General features: G+C 43.5%; 1 protein-coding gene across 3 annotated transcripts in view; it reads left to right on the top strand.

Moving 5' to 3' along the window:
* RAB3IP (RAB3A interacting protein) overlaps nucleotides 1–20,409 on the top strand; it is a 51,467-nt gene that overhangs the window by 8,762 nt on the left and 22,296 nt on the right. For 2 of the 3 annotated variants that reach the window (XM_075012919.1, XM_075012928.1), the window contains exons 2-6: nucleotides 274–549; nucleotides 778–1,039; nucleotides 12,837–12,932; nucleotides 17,521–17,598; nucleotides 17,980–18,183. In XM_075012919.1, coding sequence (XP_074869020.1) covers nucleotides 299–549; nucleotides 778–1,039; nucleotides 12,837–12,932; nucleotides 17,521–17,598; nucleotides 17,980–18,183 — 891 coding nt within the window. In that variant the 5' untranslated portion in view covers nucleotides 274–298. Of the gene's footprint in view, nucleotides 1–273; nucleotides 550–777; nucleotides 1,040–3,837; nucleotides 4,000–12,836; nucleotides 12,933–17,520; nucleotides 17,599–17,979; nucleotides 18,184–20,409 lie in introns of those variants that run through there. The other variant, XM_075012938.1, reaches the window with a different exon arrangement.

The raw sequence follows: 20,409 nt of genomic DNA, 5'->3' as shown, positions 1-20,409 counted from the left end.
CCATGTGTTTGACACATTTATGTAGCTCTACAAGACACCTGCAATCTAGTGCAAAGTGACATCATTGTATAAAACAGCACACACATCCATCACAGTACATTCAGTTGCCGTCATTCTGGTAAGCAGGCACCTAAAGCTTAGTCCTAAATCATCTGCTTCATCAGCCATGCTGTCCAATGTTTGATTAAGAAAGGGGTTGCTCACATATAAAGTTTGTAATGTAAATATAAATATATTTACTAATCATTATAACAATTTGCTTATTTAATTCAGGGGTTCATATGATGAAGCTTTTATTATGGCCAGTGACCCATTGGAAGGCTTTCATGAAGTGAACCTAGCTTCTCCCACTACTCCAGATCTTCTTGGAGTGCGTGAGCCAGGGACACAGGAACCAACTACCTCACCCAGTGTAATCTACCGCCCACATCCTTCTGCTGTGTGCTCTACACCCATTCAACCTAATGCTTTAAATGTTTCCGACCTTCCCACACAACCTGTTTATTCATCTCCAAGGCACCTAAATTGTGGAGAATCCTCAGGCTTCAGGTAGGTTGTTGATGACTTCTATCTTATTTACTTAAATGGAAATCTTGTTGATTTATTTAAACAGTTTACATAGTATGTCTTTAGTAAAACATTATGAATGTTTAACATAGTATGTTAAATTATTCTTATTTAAAAATACACACTTAACAGCAAAACTGACATTTCTAAAAGATTTATTCTTCTTATTGTGTGTTCTTGTTAAAATAAAGAAATGTAATTTCTTTTCAGCATCAATGTTACAGACACGGTTCCTTGTTCTACCTCTGGACCCCAGGGTGGGTCATCCAAACACAATAATTCCAGAAAGGAGAGCAATAATGCAGAGAGAGAGTTTTTGCAGGGTGCCACACTAACAGATGTTTCTGAAGGGAAGGAAGATATATTTGGGCTGAGTACAGACAGTCTATCTCATTTACGGAGCCCATCTGTGCTTGAAGTAAGAGAGAAGGGCTATGAAAGATTGAAAGAAGAACTTGCAAAAGCTCAGAGGGTAAGATTTGTTTTATTGTATTCTCTAATGATCTCTACTTGCAGAATAGAAAGATTTATGTGGTCAAGAACTTATAGATGGTTGAGCAGGCAGAAGTGTTTGGGCAGGATTTGTGGGATTGTCTCTGCATCATTAATTTGTGTAATTTGTTCTTGAATATCTGTGGTGATAATGACTCAAACCTCATCTGGTACAGTTTTCTAGTATTGATCCTTCTTGTTATGAAAAATGTTTTTGGTAATGTCTAAATTAAAACATTTTCTTTATTTAAATTTAGGCCTTTCCTCCCTTATGAAAATCAGAAAAAAATTCTTTGGTCTGGTATTACCTTGTAGATAGACATTGATAATATACCTCTTGCATAATATAGGCTTTCTTCTCCTTCCCTGTATAAATATAGCTGATGCTATGGAAAACAGAAATATTTGAGAATACAGGTTCAATGATATATCATAGGAATGCACATATGTGAAAGTAAAAATAAGAACATTAGTGGCACTTTTTTCGCAGTACCATTATGTCGTCCATGGAATGGAACACAATCTTGTATCAGTTAAAATAGCGTTGTTGTTAAAGCATGTGATAGGAAAACAGCTGTTCTGGTTCCCATTCTTGTTCCTGCTGCAAAACATGTGTACCCCAGAGCTAGGCTTTGTCTACCCTGGCAGATTAAAACACTCTCAGTTACAGCACTGTTCAGAGAGCACAGCTGTGAAACCTCTGTGTGTCCACACTGTCAGCTGCCAATGCACCTCTGGCACTTGCAGTGGCATTTGGAGTGCGGCACTCTGCACGGCTATCCCACAGAGCACCTCTTCTTTTTCTGCATTGGGGTGTGTGGAAAGGCATATCGTTTCACATCCTAGCAACCCCTGTGCTTTTCTCCACATATGGTGCTATTTTTCAACAGTTTTTGTGCTCTGCCTCCTCGGCCTGTGGGATAGGTCCCAGACCATTGAAAAAAATGCTTATAGGTCTCACTAACACACCATGAATTCCAGCCAAGCTATTTCTTAAGCTGCAAACTGATGACATGAGATTTCCTGGGCATTCAGGAGATGTCATCTATAGCAGAATACCACTTTTAGGCCCAGGCGAGAAGCATCAAGTGGGATCACATCATCATACAAGGATGATGAGCCGTGCCTGCAGAACTTTCAGATGAGGAGAGCCATTTTCATGAGACTGCAATGAGCTCATCCCATCCCTATGGTGTGAGGACATGAGAATGATAGGTGGCCTGCGAGTGGAGAAGGGCGTGACAGTTGTCCTGTGGCAGTTGGCTCCTCTGGACAGCTACCAGTCCATTTGGAGTGGGGAAGATGACTGCTGGTTTTGTGTTGATAGACGTGTGCAGAGCCATCAGTTGCATCTGCTCCAAAGGACCATGACTCTGGGCAACATGGGAAATGGTGGATGGCTTTGCACAGGTGGGCTTTCCTAACTGTGGAGGGGTGATAGATGGCACAGGTTCCAATTCTAGCACCAGACCAATGAGCCTCTTGAGTACATTAGTCAGAAGGGGTATTTCTCCATGGTTGTCCAGGTGCTTGTGGAATACCTGCACATTAATGCAGGCTGGGCTAGAAAGGTATATGGCACACACATCTCTCAGAATGCTGGCCTGTTCAGGAAGCTACAAGCGGGGACTTTCTTCTTGGACCAGACATTCATGACAGAGGAAATCAAAATGTCCATTGTGATGCTGTGGGACCCTTACTATCAATGCCATGGCTCATGAAGCCATAGCCAGGGAGCCTTGACAACAGCAAGGAATGGTTCAACAGCAGGCTGAGTAGATGCAGAATGACTATGTAGTGTGCTTTTGGCCTTTTAAAAGCCAACTGGCAGTGTTTGTATTGGAAGCTGGACCTGGCCAATGACAAACTTCTCTATGCTTATAGTCACATGCTGTACTCTCCCTGAGACTTGTGAAGGGAAGTGGAAAAGCTTCACTCAGTCTTGGACAGCTGAAGGTCAGCACCTGGAGGCTGAGTTTGAGCAGCTCGAGACCAGGACTGTTAGAATAGCACAGTGGGGGCCATAAGGATCAGGGAGGCCTTGAGGCAGTAATTTGATGCTGCAAGTCAGTAATATTTGTTTTTAATGCATGGGAGTGCAGTGGCTGCAGTGCTGTTACATGACTGTGATTGGTTCGTATGGTGCACTTAGTGCAGAAATGCCTGTTGCTTTCATATAATGGAATAAAGATTACTTTAAAACCCAAGGATTTCAATTTTAAAGTACCAAATGTAGAATACGTATGTAGCATGCACGACACATCTATGCTTTGTAGGAAGGAAGCTGAGGCCCTGGCACACTTATAGAATTGGATATATCCAGGTATCACATGCAGCCTTGCCATCTGATATGCTGAGCATTTCAGCAGGGTTAAACTGCATAGGGATGGGGGTTGAGTCCATTGTCTACTTTAGCAAGTGCCTGGGGGAATCTGCAGGGCTGGTGTGGAGCGAAAAGGGTGCTGACTGGGGGGGCAGGTTGGTGGCCAAAATGTGAGGTGGTGGGGAGGGAAAGGAAAACCAGTTTTTGGACACCAGCTGGGGGATTGGGGTGGAGCTGCTCTGTCTTCAGTGCTAGCAGCACTTGCAGCATGTGAGCTTGGCACTCTGTTTTTAAGAGTTGCTCCATGGCTTCATTCTGTCACTCAGCAGTCACCGTGTGTTGCCTCCTCTCACTGTCCCTCCAGTCTTTCAATTCTTTTCAGCAGGAGCCTGAAGCATAATCTCTGACATCAAGTCATTTTTACTTTTCTGAGGCCTCTTTCTTGCCCTATGCAGCTGTTCAGCCAGCAATAAAAGACAGGCTGGGATTCCAAGGTTAAATCTCTGAAGCCAAAATACAACATTTTACTGAGGGACCCTTGTTAACGCTAGACAGAGCACTGACATCCCTGTCACTGACTCTATCCCAGGGCAAGCACACACAAGACCCACAAAATGGTGAGTTAACAACTGGAGCAGTGGATTTCATTGGAATGTATAGGGCAGGTCTGAGGGTTGGTCACTTAGGAGGGCAGCAAGGCTGCAAGAAAGCAAATATCCTAGAATGTTTGTATGGTGGGGGAGAAGGGGTGAGGGAGGCGGTCCTCTCAGTGACAGGTATGCTTGCTCTGCTGCAGTTTATATGAGCCACCATGTCCAAAACTTAGCATAAGATTGTGGAAAAAGTATGGGTCTGATATAAGAGTGAGGGTTGCATTTAACTTTAGGCGTTGCTTGAATTCAAACATCATAATGTGTTCTCTGGTCCACAGAATTTCTCTCAAACTTAATTTAGTATGAGGTTTTTGTGAATGTCCTTTTGGACTTATTCCTGCTGTTTCCACTCTCTCTTTCAAATTCTTAATCTTATTTTCCGTGGCTATCGTGTGAAAAGAGGTTTGGAATTGGAAGGAAGATAAATTAAACTCTCTAATTATTTATTGGAAATAGACCATGTCTTTTTTTTTTTTTTTTAGATTTAAATGTTTCTGGCACCCAAATAGTGCTGTAAATATGCAGTCCATAAATAAAATTACAGAGAACGTAGTTGTATAAGGATTGCCTATCCCTCCATGACAGTTAATCAGTCACCAGCTAGTGCATTAAGAATTGTATAAACACAAATCTCTCAAACTTACCCCTTTCCAAAAGCCAATTTAAAATCCTGAAACTTACCCCTTCCCAAAAGCCTGTTTGCAGCGTATTGAGAAGGTTAGCTAAGGTGGACTCAGGTGGACAGGTGCAAAAAAGCAATCTTTTACTGAGAACTTGAGGCGACTCAGTCTCATCAACTTCATACTGAAGAGAAGAGGGACATGGGTCAATCAGTGCATCTAAACTTTCACTTCGGCCCACAGTGGTGTCTCTTGGGTCAGCTGTTCAAGATTGCTACTCATCATCTGTCTTCCATGAATAAAGCAAACATCACAGACTTCAGCTGGTGGTCACCCTAGCCCAGTCATTTGAAGACTCATTTCACTAACTCAGCACATTTGTACCTAAGATTTTTTCTTCTTATCTCTTTATGTACGTATATCACTGTATCTGCCAACCCATGAGGTGTTGTGAAAAGTGGTTAAGAAAAGTAAGCCAATCACATTTAGATGACTTCCAGTTGAATAGTGACCATGTCTTGATTATAGAGCATTCCTTGACCCATGGGAGAATTCCAAAGAGTGGTTATGGAGAGTTCCTTTTGTTTGTTCCCCATCTTAAGTAATTGACATCTTAGATATCTTTTGTTGGGAGCTTATCCAAAATATCTGATTATGCTGTGGCATTTCATGAAAAAACAGACTTCGCATAAATATGAGAGTGCTGAAAGCAAGAGTCTTGGTCCTTCAGCAATTAAAGGTGAAATACTGGTCCTGGCAGACAGTTGTGGATATGTGGTATTATATTAACACTTTGTTCACGAGGATTAGGTAATAAAAGCATTAACGTTACTGTCTGTCTGCACAGGGAGACTAATTGATGTTTGCTTTTGTTTGTAAGTTAAAAGTTTGGGTGAAGTAATTCAGTAATAATATTCTGAGTTTTCAGGTTTAAAACAGTTGATTTTCTCAAGTAGCTTACCCTTTTTTAAATAGCCAGTGAGGACTGTGGCTAAACCATCTGTTTCAGCTTGTGCTTTTTATTTCTCATTACTTATGGCTCAGTGTAGCCAACTCTTCAGTAACTGCTTCAGACATATGAGAAAACTAGGCAGATGCGTGAGGCTATTTTGGCTTTGGTAGCACATCAATGTAAAACAGGGGCGGGTCAACCTTTTTGTACTGGTGAGGGGGGGCACGTGGCAATTCTTACGTTTTCTGGGACCTAATGTAAAATAGCCTCAAACCGCCCCACCCATCCGAGGCTTAACCCCTCTCAGCTCCAAACCCGCACCCCGTCCCCAGGATTAACCTACCCCAGACAACAAGCTTCACATGCTGCTCCTCCAAGGCTGTCCCTCTTTCCAGCTCTCCTGCTCACTTCCCCCTACCTGCAGCATGGGTTGCTCCCTGCTCTGCTGCTCTGAAATAAACTAAATGTAACTGGTTTAATGGCGAGATCCGTCCTACTGTCCTGCAGGTCATTAAACCAATTTAGTTCTATTATTTCAGCTGTGGAGTGTCAGGGAGCCACTTGCAGCTCCAGAGCTACAGGTTGCTGACCTCTGCCCCAGCCTGACTATGCTGCTTGCCCCATGCTCACTTTGGCTGGCAGTGTTAAAATGGTGCCACAGCCACAGGAAAAAGCTTTGCGAGACAGATAAAGTGGCTTCAAGGGCTGGATTCTGACCTGTGGGCCATGTGTTGGACACCCCCTACTTAAAATATTTGGCTTGTTTGACAATGTATCATATTATGTTCCTCCTAAATAACAACATAGAAACTTGCCTAACCGGATTCAGATTTGGCATATCTATCACAGAATCATAGGGCTGGAAGGGACCTCAGGAGGTCATCTAGTCCAGCCCCCTGCTTCAAGCAGGATCAACCCCTACTAAGTCATCCCAGCCAGGACCTTGTCCAGCCGGGACTTAAAAACCTCAAGGGATGGAGAATCCACCACCTCTCTAGGCAACGCATTCCAATGCTTCACCACCCGCCTGGTGAAGTAGTTTTTCCTAATATCTAACCTACACCTCTCCCTCTTCAGCTTCTGACCATTACTCCTTGTTCTGCCATCTGACACCACTGAGAACAGTTTCTCACCCTCCTTTTTAGAGCTCCCCTTCAGGAAGTTGAAGGCTGCTATTAAATCACCTCTAAGTCTTCTCTTCTGTAAACTAAACAAGCCCAAATCCCTCAGCCTATCCTCATAGGTCTCATTCTCCAGACCTTTAATCATTTTTGTTGCCCTTCAGTGAACCTGCTCTAGCAAATCTACATCCTTTTTATACTGGGGGGCCCAAAACTGGACACAATATTCCAGATGTGGCCTCACCAGTGCCGAATAAAGAGGAATAACTACTTCTCTAGATCTGCTCGAAATGCTCCTCCTAATGCACCCCAGTATGCTGTTAGCTTTCTTGGCTACAAGGGCACACTGTTTATTCATATCCAGCCTTTCATCCACCGTAACCCCTAGGTCCCTTTCCATCATACTGCTGCTGGGCCAGTCGGTCCCCAGCCTGTAACAATGTTTGGGATTCTTCCGCCCCAGGTACAGGACTCTACACCTCTCCTTATTGAACTGCATCAGATTTCTTTTGGCCCAGTCCTCCAATTTATCCAGGTCCCAATTTATCTAGCCAAACTTCTAAGAGTTATAGGCTCTGTAATGGTGTCTTCTGCCTTTTGTTATGTTTAAGTAACATTGCCAAAACTGAACTTTTGCTTGGATAATTTTATTGCTCACATAAGATTACACCAATAGTGTTGTTATTTTGGCAGCTTACTCTGTATCTTAAAAAGGCCGTCTTTCTAATCACAATCCGAACAGTTAAAAAAATAGATGTGTCTAAACCACAGGTATGTTGTTACTTCTGTCACACTAAGCTAAAAGTTTAAAAGTGTACAAAACTAGTTTTACCTTGCACTGTGACATTATAATGCTTGACCTATTGTAATTTAGATTTTCTTGTGAGGGTTACTGATGTAATATTTCCTTTAGAAAAAGTGAAGTTGAAAACCAAATGCTGGTATGTTTCTTCTCCTTTGTAGAAACATACAAGGTCTGATTATTCACTACTACTAGATCAAAATCTGCCTTCTCTTTCCTTCATCTCCCCTATTTTTCCCTCAAGAAATACAGTTAAAGAAAAAGGAATATGAGTAAATATAAATTTGCTGGCCTTGTCTCCTCTTGAGTTTATTTTTCTGATTAATTTTTTTCGTATTTCTGTTTCTCTTTTTTTCCCCACAGTCGTCCTTTTCTTTTCCCTCTTTCTTTCTGTCTACTCACCACAATATAGTCATCTGTCTCCCTCCTTAACCTCTTTCATTTTTCTTCAACACTCTCTTTGGGAAAGCCAGCTGCTTGTGTATGGAGCAATAGATATGAACTTGAGAGATATACCTTAATTGTTGTGCATTTTTCATGCATTGTACATATAGGAATGCAATCTTTCAAAACGTGTTAAAATGCTGCAGATGGGGAAAGCAAAAACCAAAACATTCACATAAACAAACCCAAACTAAACACAATTCCAAAATGAAATAAAAATAATACAAACAAAACAACAAATTCTGAAGTAGGTGAGTCTTGTCAACTTTCTGTCCAAGATAACCAAAAAGCAAGATATGAGTAAAATTTGCAGCTAATGTTATACTATGAATTGAGACTAAGAGCTCAATTTGATGCAATAAGGTGAGATGTGGCTTTCTGAATGTCTTTACACTTTTGAATACAATTGGGAACACCTTCATTTGCTTTTAGAATTGTGTAGGAAGCTGGTTCCATGTCTTTGTAGTAATTTCCTCCACTAGTGAGAGAGAGCGGGTGGTGGTGGGGAGCAGAATATTCTGGGTGATTTTCAATGGACATCTTGAGAGTATTCAAGTATTCCATTGTGGCAGTGACAAAACTGAGTGTCTGCGTTCTACATCATAATGGATTGGCTGTAACCTCATGTCCCACTGGGGGAAATGTATGATGTTAAGATCCAAAGCTGTAACCTGAGACATCAGAAACATTGATGGATTCATGAAGATCCCCATTTTTGAATAGCTAAAAACATATTACCGTGTATTCAGTGGTGATATTTTTTTTTTGCTGTCTTTGAGTGTAATACATGTGACATAAACTGATTAGCTATTGTGTCTAAGCCCCACCAACATGTCACGTCTGTAATGTGACGTACTGTGGAGTGCAGTGTCACCCACTGCAATTTGGAGACGTAGGCCTCCTCTACACTACAAGATAAATTCAAATTTTATCAATTTGATTTTATAACTCTGGAATTTATAAATTCACTTTGACTGTATTCACTTCCCCATGTGCTCCTCACAAAGTTGACTTATTGCTGCCACACTCAGTTGACAAACCGTAGTGCATTGTGGGAACCTATCCCACAGTTCCCTCATCCCTGTAGCATTCTGGGTATGCTAGCTGGTCTTTGACATCATCTTCCCACATTGCATTTTATTCATCCCCCGCCCCCCCATGCTAAGCAAACGTCCATTTTTCTCATTGGAAGGAAGGAAAAGTAGGACATGCACAGAGATGGCAAAAAAGTTAACAGAAATCTTTTTTTCTGTAACTGAATTCTCAACTGGCCATCCACTGACGGTTCCCCCTCCCGTGATTTGCATCCGATCCCTGAAAATAACACAGGGACAGACGGTATTCTCAAAATGAGAAGAAAGAGGAGAGAAAAGTCTAGGAAAAAAGATCTTTGTCTTCCCTCTTCACCACACAGACACTGCCAATGTGGGAGATGGCAGTGAAATCTGATACACTGAACTTATAGTGGGAACAGGACTCTCAGCTGGCCCTCCCCCCCTGTGTTTTTGGAGGTTCAAAGCTTGAAGAAAGATAGGAAATGTTAGCAAAAAGATTCTATAACAGAAGTATCAAAGCAGCAGGCGTCTGCAATGGACAGCAAGCCCTCAAAAATATTTTTGGGATGGGGCTGTGATCTGCTGCTGCAGAACTGGTTGAAATGTTGAAGTAGTTGAATTAGTCCCCCCTGAATATCGGAGCTGCCAGCAGAGTGGCAAGCTACCGGGGGACAGCCCTGTGCCCTTGGCAGCAGCAAGCCCCACTGATCCCTTTCTAGGGCAATGGGGGGGGTTTCAGTTGGGGGGCCAGTTAAATTAGTCCCCCTCGAATATCTTAGCCGCTGGGGGAGGCTTCTCCCCAGCAGCAGCAAGCTCCTGAAAATCTTTTCCGCCCTGGTAGCCCTAACCACATGCAAGCCAGGACGTGCTGCCTGGCAGCATGGTCAGAATTGAACGGCAGGCACGTTCTGTTACTGGGTTGGGGGGCTACGGACGTGATGTGCTTGAGTGCGGGAAAGACCCCAACTGCATGGCACCTGTATGGGAGGGAGAGGGGTTCACGCACACATGTAAACTGCTGAGAAGTTTCTTGGTCTCTTATACGAGCACAACCCTCACAACAGCCTTGTTGCCACATGGTGCAGTAGGGCAGTGGCTGGCGCCCAGCAGCGCAGAAAACAAGTTTAGAGACAGAACCACAAACTACGTGCTGGGGCTGTTTGTAATGTGCATATAGTGGTAATAGCAAAGAAAGAAAGGACATTACTCAGGTTCGCTTACAAACATGATCCCACAGCCACAGGCTTCCTGGTTCCGATTTGAAATTCACAGTCTTCCTGTTACTTAATTCTTGTGCAGCAGAGGGGCATTGCAGGTTACATACAGGACACCTCTGGAGGCTAATAAATTTGATTTTAATACCTGGTGCTTTCACATTGGTCTTTAATCAAACTTTAGCATTCAAGCTTGATGCTGTACCCATCAGGTAATGGTGATGTTGTAATATCGATATTAGTGCTCCCTAAATTGAGCTAAATATATTTACAGTGAAGACAGTCGCATAGTAGTATCAAGCTAACTGCCTTACGTTCAAATTTATCTTGTAGCGTAGACCCAGCCTTAGTGGGACCTCTGGAGGCCTCAGTAAATGTGCCTGCCAATTTTAGAGCTATGTATTGGACTAAAGACAGCAGAGGGAGGGGCATTAAGTAGGGAATACAAGCATCCGTGGAGCAGTTCCAGATCACATGCGCGCTCTCCCAGCTTTCTCTTCTGCTTTTGCAGACCTGTCAGCAAGGGAAGTGGAAGGATTTTTGAGCCTCATTATTATATTGGATGTTACTAGAAGGGAAAAGATTTCTGAACCTGAAGTGTTGTACAGGTGTAGGGTAAAAATAGAGGAGCGTCGAGCTGAGGTGGGGGTTAATTCTGAACTACTGTAAGTTAAATGAGATAAGGGGTTCCTGATTAGAGAGAGAAACTGGCCTATGGGGACGTATGTGGAGCTGTCCTGAGTTGGTGGGAGTTGGTTTAGAGAGAGCTGATGTCTGTCGGTTGGCGGACCGTGACCTGCAAGGGGGATGGGTTTCATTGGGACAGATGTGTGCAAGGGGAAATGAGTCCATTGGTTTATGAGCTGATGTACGTAGGGAATGGTAGACAGGAATGAGATTGAAAGAAAAGAGCCTGACAAAGACCACTCCAAAGGTATTTGAGTAGAATATGCACTGTTTTCTTGCACTCTTCCTTTGTAAAAGTTCCCAAATGTCATTTTGAAAGGGCCATGTGGCAGGGGAAGGAAGAGGGTGCCCTCTGCTCCCCCTTCCCACTTTCTCATCAACTTCCCTTATTCCTGTCAAAACACTCCAAATCCCAGTGTTTCACTTTTTCACTTTGAAAATGTGATCAGCCTGTGTGTTGTGGGAGGTTGCCACTTGCAGCACTACTCTTTTTTCAGGCTCAAGCTGCTGCTGTTCCTCCCTGTATGCGGCATTCTAATGTCAGAAAAGACTGGTGGTAAAACTCTTCCAAGCCTTTCTTTCCATTCATAAATTATAGTTAGAAAGGAAATCTTGTACCATATCATTTATACTAAGGCTTTATTACGATGCTCTGCTTAGTGTTCAGACTTAATGTAGGAGTAAATGTAATTTATGCCCACTCTACAATGTTTTGGCAGCGTAAAGGCATCTGATGGGGTCTTAGTGTAAAGGAGTTTAAGCCTCCCACCAACCAAGTTTTAATGATATAGTCGATAGTTACAAGTAGCATTAAACTGATTTGATTTGACCACATATCACTGCCTTTACAAGTAGCAGGGATGTAACTAGAGTGCAGCTTCATAGTTAGAGTTGTACTATACGGAGGCTCCATGGAGACAAAACTTTATTAAAATATGACATATTTTGTAAGAACTGTGATTGTTCTTCAGACAAATGTTTGTCTTTAAGGGTAAATAAAATAAAGCGCCTTTAAGTGTACGTAAATATTTGAAAGGTGTATATTGGCTATATGACTAGATCAAGAACTAGTGAAAGCAGTGCTGCTATTGTCACAATGCCGAATTTATGAAATGACCAGACTTTTAGAATTTTTTATATTCACCGTTTTAGGTTCTGCATTCTGTTTCAGTGAATGTAGTCTTTTGCGCATCAGGAAAGAATCTTTTTGTACATCAGAGAATTTTGGAAATGCATAGTTACGTTAGCTGTATTTTAGATCTGCCTGACAGGTTGCCATATAGAAGGAAGTGCCTGGGATGCATATACAGGTTGCACCTCCCCAGACCAGGATTCTCTGGTCCAGTAACATTCATGGTCTGGCAGGACCATGGATGTTCCTGGCCGAGAGAGCCCTGGGCCGAGAGGCGCGTGGGAGGGGGGCCAGCAGCTGAAAGGCCTGCTGGGTGGGAGCCCAGTGACAGGGCACCAGTGACCATATGCAGGGGCCATATCCACCAGCCTTGCCGCGGCCAGAGCCAGTGTCTGTGAGCCTAGCCAGAGCTGGTGGTTGGCGTCAGCCTAGCAGGCTCCTAGGGATAGACCTGATGGTAGCATGGATGAAGCTGGTGGTAAGGGTGTCGCTGGGGCTGGAAATAGGGGAGGCTGGAGGGGCAGGAGCAGAGCTGGCGGCAGGGAGGGATGGCAGGCTGGGGGACTGGAGGCAGGGAACCTCCCCAGCTCAAGCAAACTGCCTCATTTGGGACTAGTACAGCATTAATTTTACTGCTTCTAGCATTAAGATCAATGTTTTGAAAGGTTTTATTTAGCAAAGGTTGTCTGTTCTAGTGTTTTATCTGTGGCAGAGCTTTAAAAGCCCACAAACTATTACATTAAGTTAGAATAAATAATTTTCAATTTTCCATAGGAGCTGAAATTAAAAGATGAAGAATGTGAAAGACTTTCTAAAGTGCGCGATCAACTTGGACAGGAATTGGAAGAACTTACAGCTAGTCTGTTTGAGGTTTGTTTGGGTTATTGCTGTGATATAATTAAAGTAGACTGAGCAAGATGCATTATGAAGCCTCGCTACCTTGTATTCTGATGCAGAAAAATCAAGCTTGTAAAAGTATTGCGGTCTCAAGGCATAGGCCTGGTGAAATGGAAACTAGAGAGCAAGAAATCATGGAGCTTTAGTTATATGAGAGGTAGACCTGATTAGCCTTGTTAATTTGCCTACTACACCCACAATGAGGCAATAAGAACAGATAAACTAGAAAGCTTAAAATGTCATTTTTCTCTTCTATATAATAATTTTCAATCAAAGCCAGATTGTCTATGAAAAGTTTGCATGGAAAATAAGCAAATTTGGGGCCAAAATCCAGCTTTTAGATTTGGGGCCAGGTGTATTGCTCCCCAAAACTTTGTGATAAACCTATTATTATATACACTCAGGGCCTTAAAGTCACAGCCCGCCGGCCATCAACGGCTAGAGCATGTCCGTAATCTGGCATGGCAGTCAGAGCAGCCTGGGGGAAGAGAGCATCCTTACCTACCCACCAAGCTCCACCCTGCCCGCATTGTACCCAGGGCCCTAAGGGACACCGCCTTTGAGATTTCCAGGCAGGCCTGGTGCTGGGCAGCAGCAGGGGTTGGGCTCCCTGCCCTGCACTCCCAGTGGTGGCAGGTGCCATGGGGAAGCAGAGCAAGTGCATTCGCTGAGTGTGCTCTGCTTCTTCACAGCTTTTACCACAGGTGGGGATTGCTGGGGAGTCCGATCACTGCTGTCACCCTGTGCCAGTCCCCCATTCCTGGTAATACCCAAGGTTGCATCCTTTGGGGTGTGGAGTACAATGGGAGGGACAGGGTAGGGCTTGGAATACAGGGCTGGATGCGCTTCCTCCTCCTCACTGGGCCAGCAGGACTCCCAGGCTGAGTTACGGAAATGCTCTGGCCACAAATGGCCCACAGGCCATGGCTTTGACCTCTGATATACAGAGTAGGGCTGCGTCTACATGGGCAACTTCTGTCGACAGAACAGGGATTCTGTAGACAGAACTCCAGAGTGTCTACACTGCTAGATAACGCCTCTGTCGACAGTGCGTTGTCAGCAGAGTGCACATGTAGACAGTTCTGTTGACAGCGCGCGTTGCCGGGCAGCCCTGTTTCCAGAGCTGCCGTTCCGCTGTTCTGTCACCAGAGGGCAGTGCAGTCAGGCAGTTCTCTATCAACACAGCAAGTTGTGCATGGCTGGGTCTAGAGTAGAGAGTTTTGTCGACAGAAGGGACCGTATCGATCTAACTCAGGGAATGTCCACACACACAAAGCGTTCTGTTGACAGAGTCTCAACAGAACTCTGCATTTGCCTCAACAATATTGTCCCTCAAAAATTTGAGGCGTAATAATCTGTCAACTGTACTCTGTCAGTGGACGTGCAGTGTAGACACTTCTGTCGACAGAGAGGACTTCTGGTTGATGGGCAGCCCTGTTTGCAAGAGCTGCCATTCTGCTTTCTGGCACCAGAAGGCAGTGCAGTCTCTGGTAGTTATGTCAACAGAGCAAGTTGTGTGTTGATGCAATCTGTTGACAGAGGTTTTGTTGAGATTTCCCTGTTGACAGAGGCAGCCAGTGTAGCTGTAGCTTTGTTGTGTGCATTGATATAACCAGTCTATATAGAATCTGGTTACACAAACAGAAACATACCTGTAAAAGGGGATAGTTAAAGTTAGGGAAAGAACATTCATCATAAAGTGAACGATTTGTACCATCTCAAGAAACCATTTTAAAGACATAGTTTTACTTAAAGAAGGTGGCATTCAGAGGACTAGTTGCCATATTTGTTATGGCAAGACTAAAAGCTTTGATATAATTTTCAAAATATATTATACAGGGATATTTTGGATGCTTAGCACAACTTAAAATTGACTTTTGGTATCTGCAGAATCGTAACAAAATTAATCTATGAAAACAAAAATGTAACACTATGGACCTCTTTGAAAACAGATTTTTAAAACTATAAAATAGTTATCAGTAGAGAAGAGCTGTCAAAACTTGTAGTGGTTAAAAACCAAAATTAACATGGTATTAAAACTTAAACTCCCTTATGGTAATACCGTTTGCACCCCTGTCCCCATGGTGTGAGCAATAGCGTGTAAAATGAGTTTTGAGACCTGTAAGTGGAAAAGAATGAAGAAAAGCCTAGAAAGAATAAGACGGAAGTTTGTGTGATAGTGGTGGTGTTGGTAAGAAACAAGGAGGATGGGAAAATTGGGTGAGTATTTCACATAATAATAATTATAAATTGATCCCATATCACAGCATTATAAAAAGTATGTTACTTAATCCGTAATTAAATGTGCAGAACATGAATATGACATTTAGTAACTATTCTTGTAAGGTATTTAAGCTTTCAGCACTCCCAAATATTAACATACTACTGAAGCTTTACTTCTGTGGTTACTTCACTAGAGCCTAGAGCCCTGAATACTGCACTGGGATCCACAGCGTAGTTTTGTGCCTATGCAGAGTCTCATTGGCTTCTTTGGGTCAATGAATGGGCATAGCAGCTTGTACTAGTTTAACCTATGTAGAGGGGAGGCAAATCCAATATAGTTACCAATTCTGTGCAATAGAGTTCATCTCTCTGACTTGAAGTATTTATACAGACCATGAGTGCCTATCATTGGAAGAGTCTACAGCTGAATTTTCTGTAGGACTTGCTAAATACTAAGAGTGGAAATTACAGGATTCATTTCCTTTCTCATTTTAGGAATCCACTACCAGTCTTTAGCATCAGCCGGATATGTGTGCACACAATTCATAATTTCAATTTCCTTTTTGTGAATAACTCTCCAGAGATCTGCTACAGCACAGTACAGTTCACTCTAGATAGATGAATATCACTAACTAGAGATTGTTTTCTTCCTTGAATTGAAGAATATAGAATGGGGTGTAAACCTAAATTATATCTTAAAAAGAAAATACATGGATTGGGACTCCAGCAATTGGCGATCTTAGTTTTTCACATAGACTTACCCTGAGTATTATATTGATAAGTAGGCTAAACATTTCATTATTGAGCAGAAACATTGTATAAGAAAGAAAAGAAGAATTCACAATTACTGCAGCTGGTAGACTCGCACACTGTCTGGTTCAGTGATGTTGTATACCTCCTGAAGACATTTGGCCTCTAGTCTGCAATTCGTTCTTAACAGTGTTTCCTGGTCTAAATCATACTGACGTGTGTAAAATTCCAGGAAATGACATTGAGATTCAACCCACAGATGCAGTGTGGGTCACCCTGATAGATGTATCTTCTGCAGGGCTGGGCTGGATCTGACTGATGCTCCAAAATGGCTGCTTGGAGCCACAGCTGACTCCTTAAACAGTCAGTCCTCTGGAGCTGCAGGTTGCCAACCCCTGCACTAGCATGTCCCAGTTAAGGATCCAGGATTTATTTAGTATGGTTGGGTATGTGTTTTACACCCTGAATATTTAAATTGTAATAATATGGCACCCTTTGTTTTGTGAGATGCATCCCTGCTTGGAAACTGCATGGTCAATGTTAAATGTACCTGTACAAAGTGTATAAATGTATGTTCTCAATCCTGCATGTATCTGTTTTGATTTAAGATAATCTTATAAACCCATAATCTAGAGCTTTCTTGTAAACAAATGGGAACGAAATCACTCTGGCTTTAATGATTTATTATTTTTTCTTTAATTTATAGCGCATCCAAAAATAAGCTAGGTGTTCTGCAGATATGTTAGATACATGTCTCAAATAATATGTAATCTCAATTATTTGTGTTGACTTCCCTTGGCACCAGCCAGTTACAGCAGTTTACCCAGCTATAAATTGCCAAAATAAGGCATAAATAGATGTATCGTAGATTTTATTTATTTATTTTTTTTTTAAATCTTAACCCCTTTGTTCTCTTCTATTTCCCTTTATTAGCTGAATCTTGCTTCCTTACCTGGATTGTTGTCAAGATATAATGGTTTAATTTTTTGAAATGTTATTTAATTAATCGCTAGCCTAATATCTTTTGTTTTGTGTTTTACACTATTTGCCAGTTTAATTTATTGTTACTGTTAAGTATTAGCCTTCATATATTCATTCAGTGAGCCGCCTTCATGCACAAATTAAGATAGATAAGTTTGGTTTGTTGACAACAGGAGAACCGAAGCAGGATCCTTGGACTGTGAAAGTATGCCCATTATGCTTCTCTTGTTTCTAGTTGTCTCTTTCTCAGAAGAGGAGGGAGTCTTTAACTGGCAGCCATCAGAACTTGATTGGTGTTTGGAAGTCCTGCCCATTCTCATGCTGAGGAGTTGGCTGCAGTGTGTTGCAGTTACCCACTGTCTGGGATCAGGACCAATGATAAAGGGGCTCACTGATCCCCTTTGTTTTGCCATAACAAAAGCAAAAGGTTTTTAGATATTCTGAGTTTATAACTATTTTATTTCAATTCAGAGAGACAACCCAGACCTTTCTCTTCATGAAGGAGTGAATATTCTGTCATTTATTTTTAAAGATATTTTTTTCCTAGCGTTTGGAGGGTGGCTATTTTATTTGAAAAATTAACGCTACAATAACATTTGTTTTATAGGAAGCACACAAAATGGTAAGAGAAGCTAATATCAAACAAGCTACTGCGGAAAAACAATTAAAAGAAGCACAGGGGAAGGTAAGTCTGTATTTTATTACAGTGTTTAAATCTGCAACTGTTCATGAGCAAAAAATGTGAAAAAAGATTCACTTGTGTAAACTGTGCTACTAATTACTGAATTTTTGTGTCACCTATATATGTCTTACAATGCTTTTGGGCTTGGCATTGGATTTTTCCAGCATTATATTCAATAGCTGGCAGTGGACTCTGCAAAACTGCAGTGCTACTGCATATGGTGTTCTAAGCATGTATATGTTGCTGTTCTTTCTTCAACTCAAGACAGTTACATTCACAATCCATAGTTGGAAAGTATCTAACTGTATTGCTGATTAACAGTTCTATCATGCCATCCTTTGTGCCTAGGCTGCAAGTACCTAATTGTATTTTCTGATTTTCAAGATTGATGTCCTTCAGGCTGAAGTAGCAGCTCTGAAAACACTAGTACTATCCACTTCACCAACGTCACCAACTAAGGAGCTTCAGTCTAGTGGAAAAGCACCATTTAAAAAAGGACACATAAGAAACAAAAGTACAAGTAGTGCTATAGGTGGAAGTCATCAAGACCTCACCATAGTGCAGCCAATTGTTAAAGACTGCAAAGAGGTAACAGTTCAAAGATTGTGTTCTTTTTGGCTAGTAGGGATGTATATAAATGTTCACTTAATTAAAGCAAATTTATTTTTGTTCCCTATAAAATTGTGTATGGTTATGCAGGTGTGTAAAATCTTTATGTAGCACTAATTGCTTTCACAGATTTTTGTTAACTTTTGTTTCATCTTGGAAGGGCCACATCAATAGTTGGTGAATTTCTGAATGTTCCTAATTACCTTTAAATGCTTTCTTTGGGGGAGAAAATTCTAAATATTTAAAATGTTGTAAGATAGTTAGTGCTAGCATTTCTGTTATTTCTTGCAAGAGTTTTTAGACTTTCAGCTTTTTTGGTATACATTTGGAAAATGGAAGACACTTTAATTTCAGGCCTTTGTGCAGTATTAGACACCAGAACTGGAAACAGACTAAGATGTGGTAAAAATCAAACTAACTGAAATCTAGTTAGCCTAAAACCAGTTAAAAGTAATCTCTAACACGTGTTGCTTATCCTACTTGCTAGTTTTAATTGTTTTGCAATTACATTAAAAATGTTTTTCTTTCCCTTGTTGCTGTGCAAGGGACACAAACACAAGCTGAGTCTACACGTGAGCACCCCTTTGAAGGGGCAAAAATGGACCTGTGAAGGTCGAAATATTAGCTGTCGAAAGGGAGCGATTGCACGCTAATCACGGATTGATAGGCTGCCGTGGTCTTTCGAAAGGGTGTGTCCACACAGCTTCAAGGTCTCCTTTGAAAGAAAGGAGGTAGGAAATGCCGTGGATGGGGTCCCATGGCCAGCAAGCCCTTCTGGGGCTGCAGCCAGCTGCTCCCTTAAAGGGTCCCTCCCTCCATCCCCCACCCAGTGTGAACTGAGTTCTGCGCAGCTGTCTCTAGCCCGGCAGAGCTTGCTTGTGCTCCAGGATGGAGTAACAGCGGCTGCTCCTGTAGGAGGACACCCTCATCCTGGAGATCCTTCTGTCAGTGCTCTGTACTGTCACCACAGCTGCCCCCCATCTACTCAGGTGGCTGAGTGGTCCCCCCGAGGGCTGTGGGGCTCCCCTGCCCAGGACACCACTGGGTTCCCCCCGGGGTGCCCCAGTGCCTCTGGACCCACCCCAGTAGCACTGGTTGGTGGGAGCACCTGGAGCTGGGGGAGTGGAATGACGAGAGGTGGTGGTGGAACTGCTGCATGATGAGGCAAACCTTCCAGGAGATCTGCTGCTGGCTCGCCCCCGCACTCTGGCACCGGGACACTTGCATGCGGCCCGCTGTAACCCTGGAGAAGCAGGTCACGATCACTGTCTGGAAACTGGCCACCCCGGACTCTTACCACTCTGTGGGACAACAGTTCGGGGTGGGCTAGACTGCCATCAGGACTGTACTTACGGAGGCAAGGCAGGCCTGGGTCACACCCCCCCACCCACAGGCAGGTGGGGCAGCGGGGTGAGGGGAACCCCTGGCTGCAGGGCCCAGGCTGGGAGGGGTCAGGCAGAGGTCGGGGCCAGGGGCAGGTGGAGTGGCCCTCCACATCCTCACAGGAGCGCGCGTCCCCCTCTCCCCCATGCAGGTCGTCAGAGCCATCAATGTGATGCTGCTGCACAGGGTTGTCCACCTGGGGGATCCAGATGCCACCGTGTCTGGGGCTTTGAAGACCTGGGCTTCCTGAACTACTTCGGCATGTTGGATGGTGTGCACATCCCTATCCATGCCCCAGCACACAGCGCTGGCCAGTATGTCAACAGAAAGGGCTGCTATTCAGTGGTTCGCCAGGCCCTAGTGGAGGCTAGGGCCTGGTTCACGGACATCTATGTGGGCTGGGCTGTCTGCACCCACAACACCTGGGTTTTGTGGAACTCTGGCCACTACCGGTGCATGGGAGCTGGCAGTCGTCCCCCAGTGGGAGATCCCATGGGTGTGGGATGTCACCGTGCTGCTACCCCTCCAGCTGTGGCTCCTGCAGCTATACACGGGACACCTCAGCCCCACCTGGGAGGTGGTCAACCAGTGCCTCAGCCACGTTCACCCCTTACAGGGTGGTGGAGATGCCTTCACCCAAGGTTGAAGGTTGGGGTCCTCAATGTGCCCCAGGTGGTGAGAGCCTGTTGCGTCCTCCACAATGTTGTGAAGGGCGAGGGGGATGCCTGTCGGGGGAGGGGGGAGCAATGTGGCTGGAGCTGACTACAAGAAGCTGGGTGTCGCCCCCATCCTCCAGGCGTACCCGGACAGCCTCTGCGTTAG

This window comes from Carettochelys insculpta, chromosome 1 (genome assembly GCF_033958435.1).
Source record: "Carettochelys insculpta isolate YL-2023 chromosome 1, ASM3395843v1, whole genome shotgun sequence".
In the NCBI taxonomy this organism is placed as follows: domain Eukaryota; kingdom Metazoa; phylum Chordata; order Testudines; family Carettochelyidae; genus Carettochelys; species Carettochelys insculpta.
The sequence above is the reverse complement of the archived record's forward strand: the minus strand, read 5'-3'. Positions and strand labels throughout refer to the sequence as shown.